General features: G+C 32.0%; 2 protein-coding genes and 1 long non-coding RNA gene across 8 annotated transcripts in view; 1 reads left to right on the top strand and 2 right to left on the bottom strand.

The window, feature by feature from the left end:
* Window positions 1-23,981, bottom strand: part of LOC143047234 (uncharacterized) — a 60,297-nt gene that overhangs the window by 15,910 nt on the left and 20,406 nt on the right. The gene's annotated exons all lie outside the window — the stretch shown is intronic.
* LOC143047235 (uncharacterized) lies at window positions 86-23,578 on the top strand. 3 transcript variants are annotated; one of them, XM_076220250.1, is made up of 3 exons: window positions 117-220; window positions 7,910-7,959; window positions 21,725-23,578. In XM_076220250.1, the coding sequence occupies exon 3, from the start codon at window positions 21,901-21,903 to the stop codon at window positions 23,179-23,181; it is 1,281 nt and encodes a 426-aa protein (XP_076076365.1). In that variant the 5' UTR covers window positions 117-220; window positions 7,910-7,959; window positions 21,725-21,900; the 3' UTR covers window positions 23,182-23,578. The 3 variants fall into 3 exon arrangements, with proteins under 3 accessions (XP_076076364.1, XP_076076365.1, XP_076076366.1); XM_076220249.1 differs by lacking the exon at window positions 7,910-7,959 and having other exon boundaries at window positions 86-220; XM_076220251.1 differs by lacking the exons at window positions 117-220; window positions 7,910-7,959 and adding an exon at window positions 4,990-5,465.
* LOC143047236 (uncharacterized) lies at window positions 12,854-17,186 on the bottom strand. Of its 2 annotated transcripts, none has more exons than XR_012969456.1 (3): window positions 16,412-17,186; window positions 13,800-13,900; window positions 12,854-13,045 (listed from the first exon to the last, which is right to left on the bottom strand). It is a non-coding gene; the product is annotated as an uncharacterized LOC143047236 (long non-coding RNA). The 2 variants fall into 2 exon arrangements; XR_012969457.1 differs by having other exon boundaries at window positions 17,019-17,185.

The following is a 23,981-nucleotide window of genomic DNA, read 5'->3' as shown; positions in this document are numbered from 1 at the left end:
TCTATTATATCTTGTGGCAAAAACCAAATTCAGGTAGTTGGAATATGAAATACGCATTCCGGCCATGTAACAATTCCCGGAAACTGGCTTTATGACGTATGGCTAATTAAAACGTAACGTAAAACTCGTTGGCATTTTTGACTTCACCCTGCGGCTTGCAAAGGAGGCCAGTTAGGCCACAAGGTTCACGGCAAAAAAAAAAGGTTACAGTTGGGACAGCGTGAGTAAATCTAAAATACAAGCAATTTGTTTCAGTTGACGTACACGAAAATCATTGATGTCATTGGATGTGCAACGGGGAGTTCCCTTATTCATTTTGGCCAAAAAGGCACATCCGGTTGCTCTACTCAGTCGGAAAGCAAGCCCTTAGAAACGACCATTGTTGCTACTTTCTTAAGACAACAATGGGAATGATATTAAAACCCGCCATTCTGAAATTGCGTTAATTTCGCGGAAAAAATAATTTGGCGCCAATTTGGATTTTTTCTTTTGTCTGTTTTTAAATTGCCATTAAGGTCAGAAATAGATTTCCTTTTATTTTTTAAAGCATGGTTGATCATGGTTCTTTTTGTTAAAGAAAATAATACTTAAACATGTTAAATTGGCCGTCTTTTAACAATTACTTAACGCTGTTGATCGAATACTATATAGTGTTACTGATTTTTCTTTCTTTTTTTTAAATTTAAACTTAGGCAGCCAACAACCATCTGATTTTCTGGTGGTGGTTGTGTTGGGGCGGTTTTTTTTTTTTTTTTTTTTGGGGGGGGGGGGGGGGGGGGCTATTGATATTTTTGGAGAAAAAGTTCCAATTTTTGGATAAAATAATTTGTTTTTGGCCTTGAGAAAAAAAAAATGTTTGTTTTACCCTTAGCTGCCATTAAATGAAATGCTAAACTTGACTAGCACTGTACGGAAGTTTAACCCTGGAACCACTTTGTATCCATCTGAATAGTTCGTAAATAAGAAGTATAACACAGTTTATCAAAATAGTTTATCAAGAATTGTTGAGTTATCTCCCTTCTGAAAATTCGACTTTAGCCTTAGAATAGACCAACTCGAGTTGTTTTTTATGAAGATTTTACACTGATTGACCCAAATGTTGTCATTGTCGGAACAACCTGATCTTGCTGTTATGAGCATGGGGAAATGTACGGGAAAATTAAAGAATCTTCTACCAATATTTTACGATTTTTTTTATGGAAAAATACATGTTACAAAAGAAATTACATTTTACAAATTAAGAAATTGCATGTTACGAATAAAGAAATTGTATTTCACAAATTAATAATTGTATAATTTTGGCGGATATTCCCTTCCATACTTATGACATGTTGAAACTCAATGTTATGTCAAGACTTTTTTTCCATCATCTAGCACATAATGTCTTCTTTAGTTTCACTGCATTCAATGTATGTCAAATTTTGATTTAGAGTTTCTAAGAAGAGAGAATATTCTGTACTACAATGCATTATTTAAACAATAATATCACGTCCTATTCTTACAGATTAGGGAAAAAAGATTGTTGTACAGTAAAAATGGTTCTTATGATGAAATCGGAACTTTAGAATGCATGGCGAATCCGATACAGTTATCACCGATACGAATTGAATAATGTCAAATGAAAATATCATATATATATATATATATATATATATAAACAGGATACAAATGTTACGGAAATCAAATAAGGAGGCTTGCGGGTATAAAATTTTCAGAAAAAAATTAAACATTTATTTTTCACTACAAATTTTATTTATTATCGTAAGCAGTTGTTACGTTATCATATTGTACAAAAAACATTCCAAAAAAAATCAATTTGTGTTGACTCCAGGTTAATTTTAAAATGTAGATAAAAATTATCTTTGAAAAAGCTCCAAATTATTTCCCTTTGGTGCAAAAATGCCATTATTTGGCATTATAATCGAAATATCTTTTTAAACTCATCGGTGACCTATATTTTTTTTATTGTTGTTTTCGAATAAGCTGTAAACTAAATAATTGTAAAATTTAAGCGATTTCTGTAATTTACTTCTTTTTTTATTTCGATATTACCTCTGTTTCTCCTATTAGTTCAACAGAAAAAAAGGACATTAACAAAAGTATATGCTTCTTTCGGAGGCAGATTGTGAGCGTAAATGAACGGTGACCCCATTTTTTATTTTCATTTTTCTATCAAGTATAAGATAAAGTTCATTTATAGAAAAATATAGCGAAATCTTATTTTAATAAAAATTGATTTATACCCGAGATCCCCCTTATCCAAAAATCCATTTTAACTTTGGTGCAATAGTAATAAATACTAAAATAAACTTTCAGCTATAAATTTAAAAATAATTAAAAGTGTTCCGCGCTAGCATAATAGCGGCATGTCAGATAATATCGTGAACTGTCGGTCGACTTACAAGTAAAAATGTCCAAAATCCAAAAAAAATAAAACTAAAAAAAATGTATACTTCCTTATCAATCGATCGTTTAGGGTCTCCACCATATTACAGACTAGGAGAATAGCTCTGGAAGAGAGGATGAAGGCGATTATAGACGGACAGATAAAAACACATCTGCTTCCTTTTATACATTTTATTCAGACAAAGATGACGTTACAAACAAAAATACAAATTACTGACAAAAGGGGAACAGCTCTCTCTTACACACAGAAACATAATGCTACCATACATACTGATATTTATAGATTATCGGTGATCATCTCAACGAGATTGATTTCCTCACTTGAGCTGGGACGGCGAAAGCGGGAAAGACAATCGAGTTGAGATGAACAATGACAATCTTTTTATCGCTATTTTACCTATGACGACGTTGTCAATTTCACGTCATTTCGTTAGCAACGCCACGTGCATGCTTAGTTTCTAGCGATAATTTTCCATCTCGAGCGAGTAGCATGCTATGAAAATTATCATGACTGACGAATACATATCGAAAAAAATGTATACATCCTACAATTGTCATGATTGTGTCGAATGAAAATTCAGAAGAAAGAGAGGTAACTCATTTTGTCTGTAAAGGAAAATTGAAATATTATATTACTATCTGAGGTCCCATTTATGTTTAACATCAATACACGTAACTATGTAACTATTAGTATAATATGCTTTATTATATTGTGATATATTTAGAATGCATTGAAGGAGGGTAGAATATCCTTAATATTTCAAACAAATTAAAGTTTTGTAAACAGATATAAAGAGGCGAAAAAATATCAAAGGGATATTAAAACTCATAACTCGAAAACAAACTGACAATACTATAACAAAAAAATACTGACAAAAAGTTAAAACAAAAGTATACAAATATACAATATAGACATCCACAGATTATGCAACACGAAACCCAGTAAAATACTGCAGTGCCCCGGAAGGGTAAGCAGATCCTACCCCATATACGGCACCCGTCGTGTGAAAATCAATGCATCATAAGGCTACGCTTTCCAAAATGTTGAGACAAGCTAGCTCTTGAGGTTTTATAAACGTTTAATCAAAGGGACGACTTAAAATTGGGTTATGTTTCTAAAATGCTCGAAGCATTACGGGAAAGAACAAAGAGCAATAAATGTAATATTCTTATGCAACAACGTCTGTAACGTTAATTTTGATTGGATAACGTCACTTTCTTACATGGCATCAATTGACAATTGATGCTATGGAACGTACGCGCAAGCGTAGACGGCATATAACAGATTTTACATGTTTTAACGTTGTTTTCTGTCAGTTTCATTAGAATGGAGATAACAATATTGTATTTTAAGCTCCGACGGCATGAATTTTGGATTTGATGGTCGCAAATACCCGTTTACTGTCTCCGCTAACGCGTCGCCAGTAAAATTAATTTGCGACCATCAAATCCCCTATTGATGCCGTCGGAGCTTAAAATACAATACAGTTATCTCCTAAATGTGGCGATGTAGGGCCACATATCTTAATGCAGACCGTTAATAGTGAACCAGTGCGTAACAAATCTGGTTAAGTCATCTGGTCAATTTGTTTAAAACGCAAGGTTTTATTTTATATTTGTATGGATATTAGCGGCATCAACATGTATACACCTATAGCATTTGCCACTGGACGATTAATCAGCGGCATCAACATGTATACATCTATAGCATTTGCCACTGGAAGATTAATCAGCGGCATCAACATGTATACAGTCACCTATAGCATTTGCTACTGGAAGATTAATCAGCGGCATCAACATGTATACACCTATAGCATTTGCCACTGGAAGATTTATCAGCGGCATCAACATGTATACACCTATAGCATTTTCCACTGGAGATTAATCATCAATACAATGTACAGTGAGTGTTAGTGGATTATGAATACGTACGTTCATGTTTAATTTGAACAATAAAATTACTTTTAAAAGGGAATTGGCTTCTCAGTTTCAAAAAAATTAACTTTTCAAAACACAAGCATATATTGATAGGTGATTAATAAAGAAATCAAAAGAGCCCCAAAAATATATAGGTCACCGTGCTTGTTTTCGAGATATTAGCCATTAAAATTTTGACGGGAAAATGTTCACTCTTGACTTTTCATACCTTTATCATTGACAAGTTTAAGTCCTCAAAAACTATTAAAAAATAATTAAAATTTTATAAAACTTTAACAGACAGCTTATCATTATACATATAAAAGAATTATAAAAAGAAAAATGGGGGTCACCGGTCAAATTTGTTTAGGCATTCAAATGGATAAAACCAGAGGATTCCGAAAATCTGACCAAAATTCCAAAACATGACAAGCGAGCTTCCTTAACATAATTGATGTTTTGATGTTTTACATTTATTGAAAATAAATTGTCAGTTCTATTGCAGTTTAGATGCCAATAAAAAGATTATTTCTTACTTTCCTGTTTCGCTATATAAACCACTCTGCGAGATCCATTGAAAAACACTTATCAGAATTGTGCAGAATGAATTGATAATTCTGTGTCTATATATTAATTGAAGATTTAAATACATAAATAACATTTTAACACTCAATATAGTAATTTTCGTGTACAACCAACCATGTTGTGTTTTCATATTCTACCAAATATAACGAAATCTAAATCGGTTGATTTTGGCCATAAAAACCTTTAATGATCACTAAAACTTGTCTAAATACATTTTTCACACGAATTGATTTCATTTTAGCTGAAGGAAAGTATTGTGAGTGTATTTCGATATTAATAGATTGTTAATGACATTTTACTTGTCATTAGATCATTATAATTAAACCAAATGTGTATTGACTTGTTCGGTAATGCATTTAGAGATACTTTAATTACTGAACTATCACGCAAATGATAAACTTCAATATAATGTTTCGAGATTTGGATCGGAGATCGAATTGTTGCATGCAATATAATGTATTTTATAAGGAAACAAACAGGACATTTTATCCAATATATATATGTTTATCAAAGGACTTGTTTGTGTTTTTCGGATTGAAGCGATGCATTTAATGTTTGTAAGTATTAAACATGTATCGTTTAAAACTTTTAATGTAATTGAAAATAGCCATAAAAAGCTCTCATTAACTGTCAAAAATAAAAAATAAAATTAAGAGAAAATCATTTCAGTTAGTCTTTCCATTCTCAATATCATTTCATCAAAACTTTTAAATTCCCGTCTTTATATCTTCTTAGTTTGAAGTAGACACACGTTTTCACATAAAGTGTAAGCCGAGACGGAAAATATAAATGTTTTATTGAAAAGACGACAGTTATGTTTACTATTGAAATTGGAAATAAACCAAACAAGTATAGAAAAATACATGAAATAACAAAAGAGGCATATATCTTGCAACTCGGAAATCATATGTATCTACTCCTTAGAGGTATGTAATTTCATTTGTAAATATCTTTCTAATACTTGATTATCAAAAAAAAAATCTGACATATACAACTTTCATAGGTTATGGTTTGTTCGACCAACTCTATGGTAATGATTATACCACCATCAACAAACAATTCTGCTCAGACTTGTACTAGAACTGAATACTGAAAGCCTCGATATGACAGCGGAAGTCCTAACTAAGACAAATGCACTAAACAAATCCACTTATTTAACATATAGGGGAGTGGAGGAGCTCACTCCCTATAGCTGCTTATTCGCATTTGGTAGTTTAAACATATTTATATAAAGTGGATTGGGAAACAAGTTTTTCAACTTATATTAATCCCTTTTTACTTTGCGGGTGCAAGTGCTGCCTTGTAGCGGCATTAGCCTGCTCTTTTTCGAAATCTACAAGGGTGTTTTTAAAGTGCAAGAGATATGGCTCTCTCTTAACACGGGTCAGCCATTTATCGTCCCCTTCCGACGGACTATCATCGTTTCCTCAAGACCATACTCGCAAATGGTGTCAAGGGAGAGCCGAAAATTAAGTCCCTGAAATTTTCATCCCAAATGGGAATCGAACCAGGAACCTTTGTGTTAGTAGTCCGATGCACTAACCACTACACCCCGGTTCGCATTTGGTTTATTTGTAAATCCCTATAAATAGTCATATACCATTTTGTCACACGATATCACTTCTAATCATTACTGTCTTTGCATGCGTGATTTTTCTTTAATTACAAATTACCAATCTTCTATGTCAAAATAGAAAGTGTTTTTATCTATTCAGATCGAAAGTGCAATATAATTTGTTTTGAATAAATATTCTTGCGTGATTATGATATGGTCGAAAATGTCGTGTGCGTGTTTCATTCAAATTATATCTAACCCTGACTATTTACTGATCGAAACATATAGTAGGTCAAAATAAAAGTATATCTAAATGATTTATTCCTTTTGAAAAAGGGTAAGTAGATAGACAGTCTTTTTTTTTTAGTAATGTTTTATAATAATAAATGTGTACAGTTGTGAAGGATTCAATCCTTAACTGACTATTTTTTTTATATATTAATTGGCTATTTAAGTCATGTTCTTTTATTCAAAATTAATGTTCAATTTAACTTGATGGTTGAGTATACAATCAGAACCTAGAAGTTTCTGTACACATATGCATTTTATCATTAACTGCTAAAGAACTATTTTTTTCTACTATGTTCAATACTATCACGTTACATTACGCAAACAAATTATTCTAAAATATTATACTAATAGGTGATTATTTAAAAGTAAAATATTTGGTCAGAAATACAATTATTTATAGTCTTAACTACTGTTGTGACGACAATGGTGATGCATCATCGTTCGGAAGTCAGGTGATGATGCGTTCGGAAGTCAATAATATAAGACCAACTCTACTCTTTATAGTACTATCACGCTGCAAATTCTCGTTTATGTCCTACCGTTCAATACTAAAGCATAGAATTCATTGCTGTTGTAAAGAATCGAAAAACGATCAACCCGAGACGACACAATTAGAGTTAATATTCTCTTATAAATGATTCTTTAGATAAACCCATACTGCATTTCCTTCTGTAAATATTTATACTGTTGAAGCATCTAGTTGACAATTGTGATTTAATTAAAAAGCACCTAACAATGCAATAGCAACATTATTACTGAATACCATTATATATGCTGCATTTATTGCTTTATTTTTCTAGTTACAATGTATGTAAAAGGAATGAGATGGAATTGAACATCTCTTTTCTAATTCATCGATATTGTTTTATTTAAATGTATGTAAATACCGCGCTGAAGTATTAAAAATTCAATAATGAATAAAGAAATAATTCATTATTCACTATTCAACGTTTAGTGATGAATAAGGAAATAGTTTATGTTTCAGTATTCAAGTTGAAAAGTGAATAATGAAATAGAAAAGCATTGTTTTTTACTGAGACACTATATCCGTACTTTTGAATTTTTAATTCGTCGTTGTGGTGTTATTCAACAAATATTTAAAATGATATGAAAAAAAAGTATCAACTAGTGAGTTTCTCTAACTTTTATTAACAGAAATTCCTTGTATGTACGGATGACCTGAATACCAAAACATATATCAAAATGTAAGTAATAAACTTTGCTTTTTCTTATTATTTTCACTTGACCTTAGCTATTCTTTCATCCTCTGAATATGGATATGACCATAAGAGGGGTTACAGAGGACCTAAAAGGCAAAATACGCGTGAAAATTAAAAAATAGCCAATTCTGAATAATGAAATGGCTATTTGAATAATGGAATGGACTGCTGCGACCCTATAGCTACAGGTATACCTTAAACGTCATTCGAAAGCTTATCACTAGAGGAACAAAAATAATACAGTCCATATGTTCCGCAACGCCTATTAGAGGAGTAACAGAGAACCTAAATGTCGAAATACGGGTGAACATGAAGAAATAGCTTATTTTAAATAATGGAATGGACGTCTGAGACCCGTCAGCCCCTATGAATGAACTTTCGTATAAGGTATATCTGTAATTAGAAGCTGGAGGGTCGCAGCATTCCATTCAATTAGTATAGATTATCGGGTTTTCTACACATTGATATCGCAAAATATCAGCCGCGAGCCACAATGTGAACCTTTTTGGCGAGTGAGCGTGGGCGAACGAGCTAAAAAGTTTCACATTGTGTCGAGCGGCTGATATTTTACGATATCTATACGAAGAAAACCCGATTATCCTTTTATCGTTCTATTACTGGTCGTTTGTTCTCCCTCAGTAGGACAACCGGATGTGCCTTTTTGGCCAAAATGTGATTCGGTGGCGCTCAGTAGTCCTACGCCGAAAATTGGACTTTTTTGCGTCGGCCGACGTCAGCTGAAAAATGGCGCGCTTTTGTACAAAATATTCATTCGTTTACAGCAAAGTACCGGCGGTAAATGCTGTTGATTGTAAGCACATTTATAAAAGAAAAATATATGAGTTTACTTATTATTTTCATGTTTGAACAAAAAAATTAAAGAAAATCTTATTTTTTCACATCTGAACATAGAATTTCGGATTTCGATTTTCTGCACTATAGAATTAAATAGCGATATTAAAAAGGGGTACAAAAAAAAGCCTATCCTTCAATTACCTCGAATTTTTTACATCGTAATTTTGCTAGTTTTTCACATCGAAATCCGTAAAGAAAAGGGGTGTCCAAAGTAGGGCAAAAAATTGTACCCATTTTAAAGTAGGGGTCTCAATTTTTTATAACTTTTTCCTAGCATGGCCGGTAGAATTAGAAATTGGGAAAGATTCTGTTTTTAAAGTAAATATTCATTCAACTATCAAGAAAAGCTGAATCCTTATATATGTAACCCCTATAAAAATATCAATATGTGTCAATAAATTGTAAAATTATAGCCTTTTTTTCGAAATTGAAGAAGGCGCCATTTTCGCCTATTTGTCTATTACGTTTATTGGTCTGCTATAATTATTAGCTGATTCTAAAAAATCTCCGCCTCGATTTTTTTTATACTTGCATTTTATAATCTTTGGTACATAATACAGATGTTATAAAAAAATTAGGCACTTCTATCGAGTAGAAATGGAGAACGGTCATCTTTATTTTGTATGTCCCCACTATGGGGGCGTGGTCCTCCTTTCCCCTTGTTTCTGAAGTACACGATAGCTATTCATCTCTCTAAATTAATTATTAACTAAATATCATTGAAACAAAATGAATATATTTTAAGACATCATTAAATTTTAAGTGCTACTGATTTTTTTAACAGAATATGCCGGAATCGGCCCCATCCGATGTTGTGTCAATACATAGATAAACGTTGTCAATTTCCGGCGCCGAAAATGTCAACGTAAAATGTCAGTAAAAGTTGGAATCTTTTCTTCTTTGTAGACTTTGTATAAATTTTGTTTATCTTAATGTCAGGAAAGTCAGGCAGTATGTTGAAACCATATCAACGTTATATCAAACCAGGCTTTACTTGGTAAACTAACAGTTTAAGGCCTGCATCAACATCATGAGATTGACTTGTTGACATCGTAGATCATCGTACTTTAATAAAGTTGAGAAAAGATTCATTTCGTGCATATTGTTACCGGCCGCTGAGTTTTTGAAATGAACAACTTATCTGTTTGGTCATATCGATTTCTTTCATAATTTTCCTTTCATTCATTAATACAGTTATCGTTATGTGTTTTGTTTCTTTTTTTGTCAAAAAGGGGGGGGGGGGCTTGCTCTTTTAATTTTATCAAAGGCATGCGTAATTTTTAGGACTTATGGTTCTCAATTTCTGATTTGCAGTGAAGGTTCAACCTCTTCATGACTTTACATATTTCAAATCTGCAGTTCCTTAGGAAAATGATTATTTATGATTACTATATTAGTATTACATATATATATAGTAATATACATGTATCTATGCATAGGGGGAAAGGGGGCGACCATTTGCTATTCTAGGTGGTGGGAATTCAAAGAGAATCCTGGTGTGTTTGTACTAGTATTTGTCCTAGGTGCTTTACCTTTATATCCATTCAACAGTAGGCCTATATGTTCATCTTTTTTTTTTTGTTATTTTGTTTAATGTAAATTATTTGAATGAAGTATGTAAAAGTTTGTTGCCAACTTTTTTTGATAAACCACATAAACTATAACATTGGAGATCTATAGTAGGATTTTTTTCTGGATTGACTATTTATTAATCTGCATCCATTGCATCATATGCTTTTATTTTTAATTAAACATATTTCACTTTTGCACACAGTCACAGAATATTCCTTTTCAGGTAGTTTTGTGTCATGTTATTTAGGGGTCTTTTATATACATGTAGCTTACTATACGTTATTGGTTCTGCTATAATAAATGTTGAAGGCTGTCAGAGATCTATAATATATATTAAGTCATTTAGTATCTGGTGAGGAGTTGTCTCATTGGCAATCATACTCAAACTTCTGATTTTCATATTAGAACTGTAATCAAGCCTTAAGCAGGCAAACTGAAAGGGAACTGTAGTACCTATAGTAAAATAACTTATTACAAAAAACTGTTCCACTTTAAAAAAATCAATGAAGTATTTTAAATGATATAATGTAGCTAGCCATATGGAATATGTTTTATATGTTGTGCATCTCTTTTCCCCTTTCAGTCACAGGGGCTATGTTCAAAGCATGGTTGTTTATATCATACATTTGTAACTGGTGGTAGGATATATACATGTAGTAATGCAGTGTTGAATACTGATTCCCCTCTCCCTAAATTGATAGGGATAAAACAATTAAAATTCTTTCGCTAAATCTCAATAATAGGGCAAAAGTGAAAAAATCAATCTAAGCACACTATTGTTTCTGCTCTGTCAGACATGTTTTCTGCTCTTTGATAGGGTTGTCTCTTTAATACCTTGCCCATTTCCATTTTCAATTTAATAGACAATTTAAGTATGTGATATGTGATAAGTATCCAAAAGTGAGCTTATTTGATCAAATTCATCCTTGTGATTCAATTCTTGAAAATAGAGTTTAACAACATATGGGTAAAAGGTAAAAGTCTTATTTACCATGAAAATAGTCAAATAATTTTGGAATGGTAAAACTTGAATTAGCCAAAAGGTAAAAGTGAGATTTCTTTAAATTACACGCATGCAAAATAAAAGGGAAACACTTCAGTCCAGAGGGATGATATATTCGTTTTTCAGAAGTATACAATACAAGAGTGCACACGCTGAAATGTCTCGCTTTTTCTTTACTAACTTATCATTGATATTATGTTGATGGTCCTAAATATAAAGCTTTATTACAACTGTCACACAAACTTAACATTAAACAAGTAAACTAAACATTGACCAATGAACCATGAAAATGAGATAAAGGTCAGATGAACTGTTACAGGCAGTCGTGTACAGAAAACAAATCTTCCATACAACAAATATAGTTGACCTATTGCTCATAGTTTAAGAAAACAGACCAAAACAAAAAAAAAACTTAACATTGGACAATGAACTGTAAAAATGAGGTCAAGTTCAAATAAAACCTGTGTGAATGACATATAGATCATAAAATATTTCCATACACCAAATATACATTAGTTGACCAATTGCATATAGTATTAGAAAAAAAGGCCAAAAATCAAAAACTTAACTTTTACCACTGAACCATCAAAATGAGGTCAAGGTTAGATGACACCTGCCAGCTAGACATGAACACCTTACAATCGTTCCATATACCAAATACAGTAGACCTATTGTATACAGTATAATAAAAACAGACCAAAACACAAAAACTTAACTACATGTACATGTATAACCACTGAACCATGAAAATAAGGTCAAGGTCAGATGACACCTGCGAGTTGGACATTTACACCTTACAGTCCTTCAATACACCAACTATCCTAGACCTATTGCTTATACATGTTGTATCTGAGATATGGACTTGACCACCAAAACTTAACCTTGTTCACTGATCCATGAAAAGAGGACAAGTGAAAACTGTCTGACGGGCATGAGGACCTTGCCAGGTACAAATGTATGACATTCCAAATATAGTTATCCTATTACTTATAATGAGAGAGAATTTAACATTACAAAAAATCTTAACTTTCTTTACAAGAAGTCACTGAACCATGAATATGAGGTCAAGGACATTGGACATGTGCCTGAGAGAAACTTCTTAACATGAGGCATCTATATACCAAGGATGAAGCATCCAGGTCTTCAACCCTTTAAAATATAAGTCTTTTGAGTAGTTACCTAACCCCACTTCCATAGTGGCCAGATCACTATCTCTTTGTAGAGCTTTCTGCAACAAAAGTTGCAGGTTCAACAAAAATGAGGAATCTTATTAATTATACAACAGTGATATATTGCTTTGAAATTTTTTTTCATGAAAACAACTGAGTCAATAATCTGCTTTTTTTTTTTTTTACTAAATAAGGTGATATTTCACTTGTTCACATTTTAATGTTGATGAATCTTGCATATATTTCAAAATCCTCTTTTTACTACACATTGAGCCCATAGTCAGCTTAAGTTTCATTTATTCAATCCTGCATAAGTTCAAAAAAAATGTCTGCTAATAAACAATTGAGCCACTTCGGTTACCATTCTGTACATGAATATATCTCATTTTCATTTTCATATTCATTGCTGATTCCAGGTATCAAAATTTTAATCCTCCAGTAAAATTCTTCTTCTGACCATGCTGACAGTGTACTGAAAATGAAAAAAATAAATTTGTTATTAAATTAAATGTGTTGATTCAATTGAAAAGTAATGATAAATGATAAATGATAATTTTAATATATTATATTTCATTGTTATGGGCATCATTGACCCAAATACACATGTATGGTCTGCTTAAGTCATTCTCTTACATGTATCTGAAAAATGTTTAAGTTTATTTAAACACTTCTGATATTCTCATGGATATGATGCACATCATGTAAGAGTTAATTCCCTTATATTGTTTTAAATCTTTATTAATGAATTTTAAAGTACTGAACCCTTCATTCTTGAAATTAGGGTTTAAATCCAAATGAAACTATCTTGAAATTATACAGTATAGATAATACATGTAGCATAAAATCTTTAAACTATTAAAAGTATACCATTTGGTCTTAAAGTCTGTGTATGATTCTTGGACCTATAAACTATAAATTTTAACTTCCATTCCAAATTTATTCCATTGGCAATTTTCTTGTCTGACTGTTAAATGTAAAATATTTTCAGTCTATTTCATTATCAAAATAGTGTTAATTCATATTCGTCTATCATGTTTTGTTCCATATTTGTGAGATTGAAATCATAGCGCATTGTAAAATAACCCACTGGTGTTACCCTGAAACGACACATTTGGATTTCTTACCCTAATCATGTTAATATATTCTAGTCATCTTGTTTTCTATTTTAAACAAAATAATTTGACATTCCATTTGATTACTGTTTTCTTGCTGTATGTATATCATACCTTAAATACATGTATATGTGCATGTACTGCAATTGTTTTTGTTGATATATAAAAGTCCTCTGTTTTGAATTTTTGATTCATAGTGAACATCTTTCTCCATCCTGTAAATATAAAGCAAAGGTACATACAATTACTAAATCTATTATACTAAATTATTCAAAGCAAAATTTAATTAATTGCATTGTTGTTATCAACACATGAATACAAATGAGCCAAATAAATTACCAAGAAAAAACATATTTTCTTGATCCAATGAAGACCCATTGGTGGCTGTAGACTGCTGTCTGCTCTTTGTTTGGTTGCTGTTTCTTTGACACATAACCCATTTCCATTCGCAATTTTATATATATCTATTATTATAAATTTCTGCTTAATACATAAAAGTTACAGGCAAAGAAAACATGTATTATAATAGTGTACAGTGTACATAAATATATGCAAGCTGATTTTTTTTTTACATTTTCAGGGCACTCACAACCTTGTTTTAATTTGAATCCATGAACCACCACTGTCATAACACCATTATTTTGATAATATTATGATATCAATCAATTTGAAGTACATTTTTTGAAAGAAATTAATATTGTCAATGGATTATCATTTCTAAGTAGCATGATAATTAGCATGATTAGTTGTATAAATATATATGACTATAGCCTATTGGAATAATATAACATAAGGGATATAAAGAATCTGTACAGGCATATCAAATTTGTAATATTTCCTGGTCATGAGATACATGTACATGTATAAGCTCTGAAATGGGTGGGTGATTCAGTGGTTAATTTCAATGTGTAAATTTCTTTTAAAATATGAGATATGAATTTAGAGGATGCATGGCTATCTATTTTTTTTTGTGTATGGGAAAGAGGAGCCTGTGCCTGTAATCGCTTTCCTTTTGTATTTTATGTTTAGGAAAGATTTAATTTTTATGAATTCTACATTTTGGTGTACATATGTACATGACATATATATATGTTAGCGGCAATAAGTAAAATTAGGCATTAAGCTTAAATCCTAGGCAATAAGCTAACGCCTAGGCAGTAAGTCTATTGCCTATATGTTGTTAGGCATTAGTCTTAAATCCTAGGATTTAAGCTTAAATCCTGAAAAATGTGTGCAGGCATTAAGCTTAATGCCTAAAATGTAAATGCGAGTAAATAAAAGACATTTATTCATTTAAATTAAAATACATTTGTTACATACTAACATAACTGTGGCCTGTTTATCGACACTGTCCTAAGGTTAGTCCTATAAGATATTCTTAAGACAGAAAATATGATATAGTTAGGATCGACTTACGACATTTCTTAGCATGCTGCACATCGAAGCTATCTGAGGATTATATTAGCTGGGGTGTCCTTAGTATTGGCGTAAAAGAAAATAGCAAATAAAAAAAAAAGAAATATTGTATCAAATTCAACCAAAAACTTTAATTCATCAACCGATTAATTATTAGAAAATATTTACCACATTTATCGCACAGTATTCTGTTAATTCAACCAACAACTTTAATTCATAAACCGATTAATCATTAGAAAATAATTATAAGTTTTATATGAAAGGTTATAAATAATTTTTATATTATAATTGTAGATCTAAACTTTGAAACAAAAATCATGAAAATAAGTAAAAAAAAATAGAATTGAACAAAATATTTGTAAATAGTTAAAATTAAATAAATAATCGGTAAAATCGTTTTATGCTTTGAGGGACCTGATTTCGAAGCGTCACGGTTTCATACTTAAAAGTTTAAAGGAAAATCTCATGCATCTCATATAAATAATGAGTACTTCAACTATTTTATTTATTACTGCAAATAGCATACGTTTGAAAATGAGCAGAAGAAGAAAATCGAATATCACCGATTTTAACGATGTAAAAGTACAGGGCCCAGTGTCATCCTAAATATAAAAAAAGAAGATGTGGCATTAGAGACCAGAAATAAATTACCTAATAAAATATGTTATTTATATTAAAATGCATCAAATAATAATTTAGAAATATAAAAACTTGATAGAAATTTGTGTTAAAAAATCATTTTTTTATCACAAATTGCGGACAGTTGAATAAGGCAATTTACTTATCCAATAAAAAAATGGAAAATGATGTGATAAAAAAAATCATATCTTAATTTGGTCTACTTTTGACCAGTTCAAACTCCTCTTTATCAATTGGATACAATTACTTTTTGATACTTAGTAATACCACACAAACATGAAAAAAGTATGAGTTAATTCTGTTTTTCAACTGCTAAAATTACTAAATAAACTTACTAAATTTGAAGATCTGACAAATGAATGTATATCTATAAATGTAGAATTAGAAATATAATAAAAAAAACGACTCTATATCAAGAATAAATCACCCAATATGCATAAATTCCAGAGTTTACTTATTGCCTAAAATTATGCTCGGCAATAGGATGAATAATCATCATCATATTTCAGGCAATAAGCTTAATGCCTGAAAATTTCAGGCAATAACTTAATGCCTAGGCGTTAGCTTATTGCCTAGGATTTAAGCTCAATGCCTAATTTTACTTATTGCCGCTAATATATATATATGAAATCAGGGACACAAATATTTTTTTTCCAAATTAAATATTATACCTGGTATAAAACATCCAACAGTATAAGTGGGTCTAGTGGCGGATCTAGTCCAAATAATTATGACGTCTGGCAAGGCTATTTTAAATTTTTTTCTGGGACGCCTTCCTACAACTTTCGTATTTCAATTATGATCTTTATTTGTAAATATTGTTTAATATTTCTATAAGAAGAAATAACCACCAGAGATATAAACCGCCGTTATTGTTATATATCGTACATATAACAGCAAGAACACATTCAATAAGTAAAAGTCGTAGGAAGGCGTCCCAGAAAAAAATTAAAATAGCCTTGCCAGACGTCATAATTATTTGGACTAGTGGCGGATCCAGAAATTTTCATAGGTGGGGGCCCACTGACCGACCTAAGAGGGCTCCAGTCACGCTTCAGTGATTCCCTATATAAGCAACCAAATTTTTTCCCAAAAAGGGGGAGCCTGCCCCCCCCCCCCTTAATCCGCCTATGGGGTCCACTTTTGAGTTGAACCCGAGACGTTCATCAAAATTCGTGGTGCCTCAGTAGCCTATATTTTGCAATTTATGGGGCATTGAAATTACATGTGTACCCCCCTTTTTCGAGAACTTGCAATCGGCATGAAACGTGATCATACGTGCTTTCGAATTTGATTCATTTTGGTCCGTATTTTCAGTTAGAGATTTACAATGTTCTATTATCTGAGCAAAAAGTGAAAGCGTGAATATTTTCCATGGAGATCGTGAAGAACACCTTGACAAGTTTAAAAACGGATGTTGACAACTTGTGTGGGTATAATATTTCCGGAGACAAGTGCGGATACCTTAGACCGAAATCCGAATGTAATTCACCAGTATATAGTTGATTCAATACTAGTAGTATATTATAAGGAAATGATGATATATTGGATTTCAATTTTCATGTTTGATTTTATTTTTGCCGTTTAATAATTTGTTTAAATCATTTCTTTGGATCCGACTTATTTGAAAGTAATTAACTAAAATATATGGTATAAACCATTACCTTTTGTGTTATTCAGCATAAAGATTAAGCATCCAAGAATGTCATTAATGCAACTTTTCAACATGGAATGCCAAATCCAACGTCAAATAATGGCGGCCATTACGTGTTGACAACGTCGTCTAGTGAACCGTATCACTGAGCGGCGAAATCCTTACTCAGGCGCTTCCGGTTGTCCTACTGCCTAAGACAATTTTACGCTTGACAAAAGCAAGCTTGATAACGTCTCCTGTCGCATTGTGACGTCGCTGATAACTTCTCCTCTCATATCGTGACGTCGCTGATAATGCCTGGTCTCGTTTTGAAGTCTTGATACGAAAATTACGGAGCAACAGAGCAGGGTGATATATGCGGAGGGAAGAACGATAATTCAAAATATCCATTTCATTATTCAAAATTGGCTATTTCTGAATTTTCACGCGTTAGGCATTTAAGTCCTCCGTAACCCCTCTAATGATTATTGAGGCATAATCTACATGCTATATCTATAATCAGAGGATTAAGAATAGCAGTTTGAAAACACTAGTTTTGATCATTGAGAAGCTTAATATTTCCTTAACAATAAAACGTGATTAAAACGTTAAGCTAATTTTACAGCGTTATCTACATGTAAGGGGACGACCATTTGATATTCTGGTAGGGGGGGGGGGGGGAGGATTTGTTTTTGATCGGTTATTTATTTTCGTAAACTAAGAGGACAGATTATTCATTTTCTGCACTATTGAAACAAGATTTTTCATTTTCATTAAAGCAAGGGACTGATTATTCATTTTCACAACTATATTTATGATATTCGAAAACATACAATTTTTAAATGATTTGTTTCTTATAACTAATACATGTATAGTAAAGTCATTATGTACCATTTAATCAGAATTAATCATAATCCTCTGCAGAAAGGAATCTCTTTATATTCCCAACTGCATATACATGCATTGCATACATACATATTATTAAAGTTTCGTTGTAACTAGCCTCTTTTAAAAGTATTGGCAAACATATTTTGCCGAGCGGAGCGAGGCAAAATTTTTTTTGAAGGGTTTTGGAGCCACTGCAGGCCCAAGAAGCTATAGATAGAACAAATGATGCAAAATCATGCTTTCTGGGTGTTCCGAAGACCCTTTTATAATCTGAAAATGCAAGTTTTGTTTTAATCATTTTTTGACAATATTTTGGTCTCAAAGCACAATGTATAAATTCAGTATAAGACTTAAGTTTCTAGGGACAACATCAAAAGACCAATGTGCATGATAAAGCAAAAATGTAATTCACATAGTTAAGTCTGTGGCTGCTGTTTTTTTAAACTCATGATCAAGTTCATAACAAAATTACTAGATTACAAAAGGAATGCAACACTAACAGAATACAGAAGGGCAATCAATGAACAAAAGACAAATAAATAAGAAACATTGATCCCGAAAAATCAGGGCTACGTCTGAGGGAAAACAGAACTTGCTTCTTGCAAGGCACTCGCTGTGAACACAATTTGATATGGAGACAAGCATTTGGTTTTTAAATTTCCTACATGAGGCATTTGCCTCAATGTAGTTACGGCCCTGTAATAAAATAAAAGTGAGGTAAGGTTTCTGAGACAATATATACCTCAAGATAAATGAAACCAATTTTCAGACATTTCAAGTATATTTAAATAATATTTATACTTTTATTATTAAAAAAATTGGGAAGAGTTTCCCGATTTTTTTGGGGAAAAAGATGAATTTATGAAGAATCTGGTGCCATCTCATACTTTCGATTAGACCTACTGAGTTATTTATTTTCAAGACATTGCAAGTCAGGTAAATTATTTTCAAACTACCACAGAACAAACCATTTATTTTTGTGATTATCAAGGCCAAGTTATCTATTTTCAAAATCCTCCTGGCACCCCCCAGAATATCAAATGGTCGTCCCCTAGTGTTAGGTACCACCGTAAAAACGTTTATAAGCGGCTGCGTTTACCACCGACAGTCCGTGAATAAGCTAAGCGCAGGTATTATTGTGCGATGCAAGTATAAATTTATTTATGTTTCTAGGAGGGATGTAGCGGTTGGAGGGAGTTGGTGTGAGGATAGGGGTATTACAAGATTAAAAGATCAACCAATTCGTGTATATAGATTAAAGATCAAACATACTTCATTAATCTGCAGTACTGTAGTTCATGTACATAAGTATTATTTCAATCCATATTTACGATATTTAATCGCTCTTTTTAAAATCTTTTAATCAATTAATATTTATTGGTAAGGGTTAAGATATATCTGTTTAAATTTAGATATGAAGGGTATTTTAACTAGAATATTACGTCACGGTATTGCATATAGATGTATCCTATTCCTGCGTACAGAAAAGCAAAGGTGAAAAATTTCGAGTGGTTTCAAAGTAAAGAGAATCAACTTGCTACTGATGCAAAGAGTTAAAATTTATCTTGCAAAGCTCAACGTGCTAGCTCAGTCTACCAAATGAATTGTGATACTTTGATAACAAGAAAGTTAGTGTAAACAAACTAGTCGCGCGTAATTTATTTATTTAAATAACAGTCATCAGGAATTTAACCATAAATGTAAAATACATATATCCACTTTAATATTGATTAAAAGATTTTGTAGGCATTACAATATGTTATTAGTAAGTATAAACAGTAGTTGCCATCCGATGATAAACTCTAGTAGGTCATGACCCAACATTTAGGGTTCAGATTTTGGGTCATAACGCAAAATTTTATCTCTAAGTACTTGTGTTCCTCTCAGACTATTTTCAAGTAAAATAAAATATGTTTTGGCTTAATTAAACATAAATATATATAAGTTTTATCACAAAATTTGCCCTAAAATATTGTAAAAATAAAACTTTCTTCATTATTGAGCTCAACTTGGGTTAATTTTGAATGTTCGGCATATCTCACATTTGTCGTTTTGTCGGTAGTTGAGCAGGTTTTCGGGATGGATAAAGGTTGAATTTTGTACACCGTGAATGTGCGTTTTACTCTCTTTTTAATCCATTCTCCATTAAACAAGTTCAAGTGATGTTTCACGCTATAAAGTATGAAGTAGAGACAACGGTTATTGTAGTTTACCAATGTTCACACCTCATAAATCTATTTAAAGGATACGAATCAAGATAAAAAAACTTAAACTGAGGGAACAGCACATGCATGAACTCAAAATGATACGAGGCCGGATGCGTCGATAGGGTAGGCGTCTGCGGCTATGCATGCATCACCCGCCATTACGATGTGTTGCGTTGATACTCTGAGCGTTGATAACTAATACGTCTTATGTTTTTCAATGGTACACGGTTGTTCGGAGATTACTGGAATATTTCTGTCATTTCTTCTGTTGAAAATGAATGACAGAAATATCATCGTTTGAATTGCAGTTGCTTTGATAATGTCAATTCTAAAGCTTAAAACATTTAAGTTTAATATTTGACTGGGATAAATTCATCGGATGGGCACCCTCTCTTGTTGCTATGGAAGATTTTTAATACTTAATATCAATGACTTGAGATATGAAGAATCGACATTTGGTATTAACCCATCCTTAAAAATGAATGATATATATTCAACTTCGGAACGGCCGAAAACAGCTGTTCTATCAATAATTTGTCTATAGTCAAATCAGCCCACCTCCAACCCATTTTTTTTATATCCAAAATGAATTAAGAACCAGTCCCCACTACATTTATTTGTTTATTTATTTATTTTTTCTATTTAACTTCCCACACCCGCCCTGTCGTTAAAGATTTAGAAATAATGTGAATATCATAAGACTTGGTGAAGATAAATAATATGACAAAGTCAATCTGTGTTTATTTAAATATCAAAATAGTAGACAATCTTTTGTTGTTAAATCTACCTTCTCACTGGCTCGGACGAATGTTGGAAATTCAAATATTTTATTAATCATTTATAAACAATTTAAATGAAAAGAAGTATTAAAGTATTTGATGCAAGGTTTATAAGAGATTTAATTTCAAATTCTATGGTATGAAAATGTGAAGAATAGAGAGAGATTGGCTGTTTTCTTAACATAATATATACATAATATATACATCTCACGTACGTTTTTGATTCTTCTTGATGTGAACTTGTTGTGTAAATTTCTAAAGGTCAGACAAACATCTACAAAGTGCAAGAACTATTAATTATTTAATATTCTGCATTGTGTTTCTCATATCCCCTTGTATTTGTAACTACAAACATTGAAAAGACGGCTTACGCTGGGACAATAACTTTAGCAGATTAAAGTGGTTTGGTTATGAATTATACAACTAGTTTACAATGCTTTTACACATATATGACGAGAATTTAATTTTAAATTGCAGGTGTAAAGAAAAGGGACTTTAAAACAGACAAAGTGGAGTTTTAAAATTGAAAAATTTAACAGATATGGAATATTAAAACTTGTTTGTTTGTCGTGAATCAGCTGTGGTTTATGTTTTACAAAAAAATGGAAGAAGAAGAATCCAGTCTGTTTTGTCATATGAAATAATACAAAAAAATGTCAACTCAGGTGGCAAACACTCCATTTAAAGCTTATTTAGGAAATGAGGAATTAATGCTGGAGAGACAGAGAGCACAATCCAGATTAAAACAAAGTAAAGACAGAAATAGGAAAGTTGCAATTGAATCATCACACAGCAGATATTTTACCGATGGAGTGCGTGCACCATTGCTGTCCGACATTAATTTTGGACAGTCTTGTTGTTTGGACGTTGTCAGACCAGCCGCCAAAAAATTACATTCGACCGGAACCACATCGCCTGAGAGTCCCGGGCGTAAAACTGCTATACCACATATTCCTCTTGAGAAAGAAAACAGTAACGTCGTTTTTTCCGAACGATCAAGCAATACGATTAGATCCATAAGGTTTTTACTTCCGGATGGATCGCTACGGTCACATGACGAATCTGCTATGAGCTCTAGAAGTGCAAGTGAACTTGATTTAAGATGGAAGCGATCTAAAAATAGTCCAAAACTTGATGCAAGAGATATTTTATACCGCAACACATACTGTGGTTCACCTGATCTGAGGTATCATTCAATCACGTTGCCCAGCATTGCTTGTCAGAATAAAACTGCCGTTCCACGTGCTAGCAAAACTAAAACGACTTCCCCTAAGAAAAAGATAACATTTAAAGATAATGAGCATATGCCAGAAAAGTTTCAAGAACACTGTGTGCTAGATTCTAAACTCGAAAAACAAAAGAATATTCAAACAACAGTAGATATAGGATTTTTAAAAGTACAAAAGATAAAATCTCATTTAGAAGAGATTCATAGTGGGAATGATGAATTTTTATTAACTGTAAGACAACCAACAGATCTTCATAATCGAAACTCAAATCATCCTATGGAGCTCCGAACAGAAAGGCCACTTAAATACGAAACAGTGGGACCTCATGGTTCCCGTCTTCACAGGAAGCATTCAACATTGCGAACTGTTTTTCCATATTTTAACAAGGAGTATAAATCAGCTGATGCTTACAAAGAATATCTAGAAATGGTAAAATCGAAAATGGAGTTAAGTAGTCGGGAAAGCACAAGAATTGGCAATGACTCCGTATTATCACATTTTGGGCGAGACAATCGAGTGTTACAATCTGTGATTGATGTCAATACACCGACCGATCGACATGGAGCTTTATCAAATGACGGTCGATCTTTAGTTATTGAAATAAAACCAACATGGAATGAAATTCCTAATGGTCTTCTAGATGAAGAGGAATCTGATGATTTTCGACCAGATAAATGCCCTGTTAATACTCCAGATCATGAATAATACAGCAAGTATTGACCAGTCATACCATTTTAATATTTAGGAACCTGCTTCTTGCTTCTCAAGTTTATACTTAAAATATGTTGTTCGTTTATCTTACCTTGAGGAAAGCGTAAAAAAAATATATAAGAACTATTTTGGAAGTAAACTTGATTCTATTCGTTAACACAGAATGAAATGTGAAAACAAGGTAACTGATTAATAGAAGTGTCTATATAAATGAAACTTTTGAGCTTGTTTTTTTTACCAATAATGAATTGTTTGTTAATTTTATGTATTACTAAGACCAAACTTAATAGTTTTTCTTCGGATCCAAATCTTACTTTGTTATTTCATAATCGTTTTATACAATTCATTGTTAGATTACCTTGAATAGATTAATTAAAAATCTTGAACTGTGCCTTTTTTTTTTAAACGAAACTAATAATTATTTACAATCGCAATATGTCTATGGAAATTTGTATTAAATTGTATCTTTTGGTTAATGTAAAGGTGCAATTGAATCATGGGCAAACTTCCTCATGACCCCCTGTCTTATTTTTATTGAAATATTCACGTCTGTATCATCATTTTTTATTTTCAGCATTGTCCAAAATACTATTCATATCAATATATTCAAGAAAACATTTATTGACCGAATATTTTGCTTCATACAGGGGGCGGTATGTTCTTTTTTGAGTATATTAACTATTTACTTTTCAACACCATCACCCATTTATTTTTGTTTAAATTAAAACTATTTACGGTATTCATCTGCTTGACCATAATAAATTTTTTCTCATAAGATTTGGGATCAAAATATT

The sequence above is a fragment of the Mytilus galloprovincialis genome, chromosome 10 (genome assembly GCF_965363235.1).
Source record: "Mytilus galloprovincialis chromosome 10, xbMytGall1.hap1.1, whole genome shotgun sequence".
NCBI classification, from domain to species: Eukaryota; Metazoa; Mollusca; class Bivalvia; order Mytilida; family Mytilidae; genus Mytilus; species Mytilus galloprovincialis.
This window is presented reverse-complemented; position numbering and strand designations above follow the sequence as displayed.

Coding starts and splice junctions, on each gene's coding strand:
- LOC143047235 (XM_076220249.1), top strand. CDS start 21,901: ATGTCAACTCAGGTGGCAAACACTCCATTTAAAGCTTATTTAGGAAAT.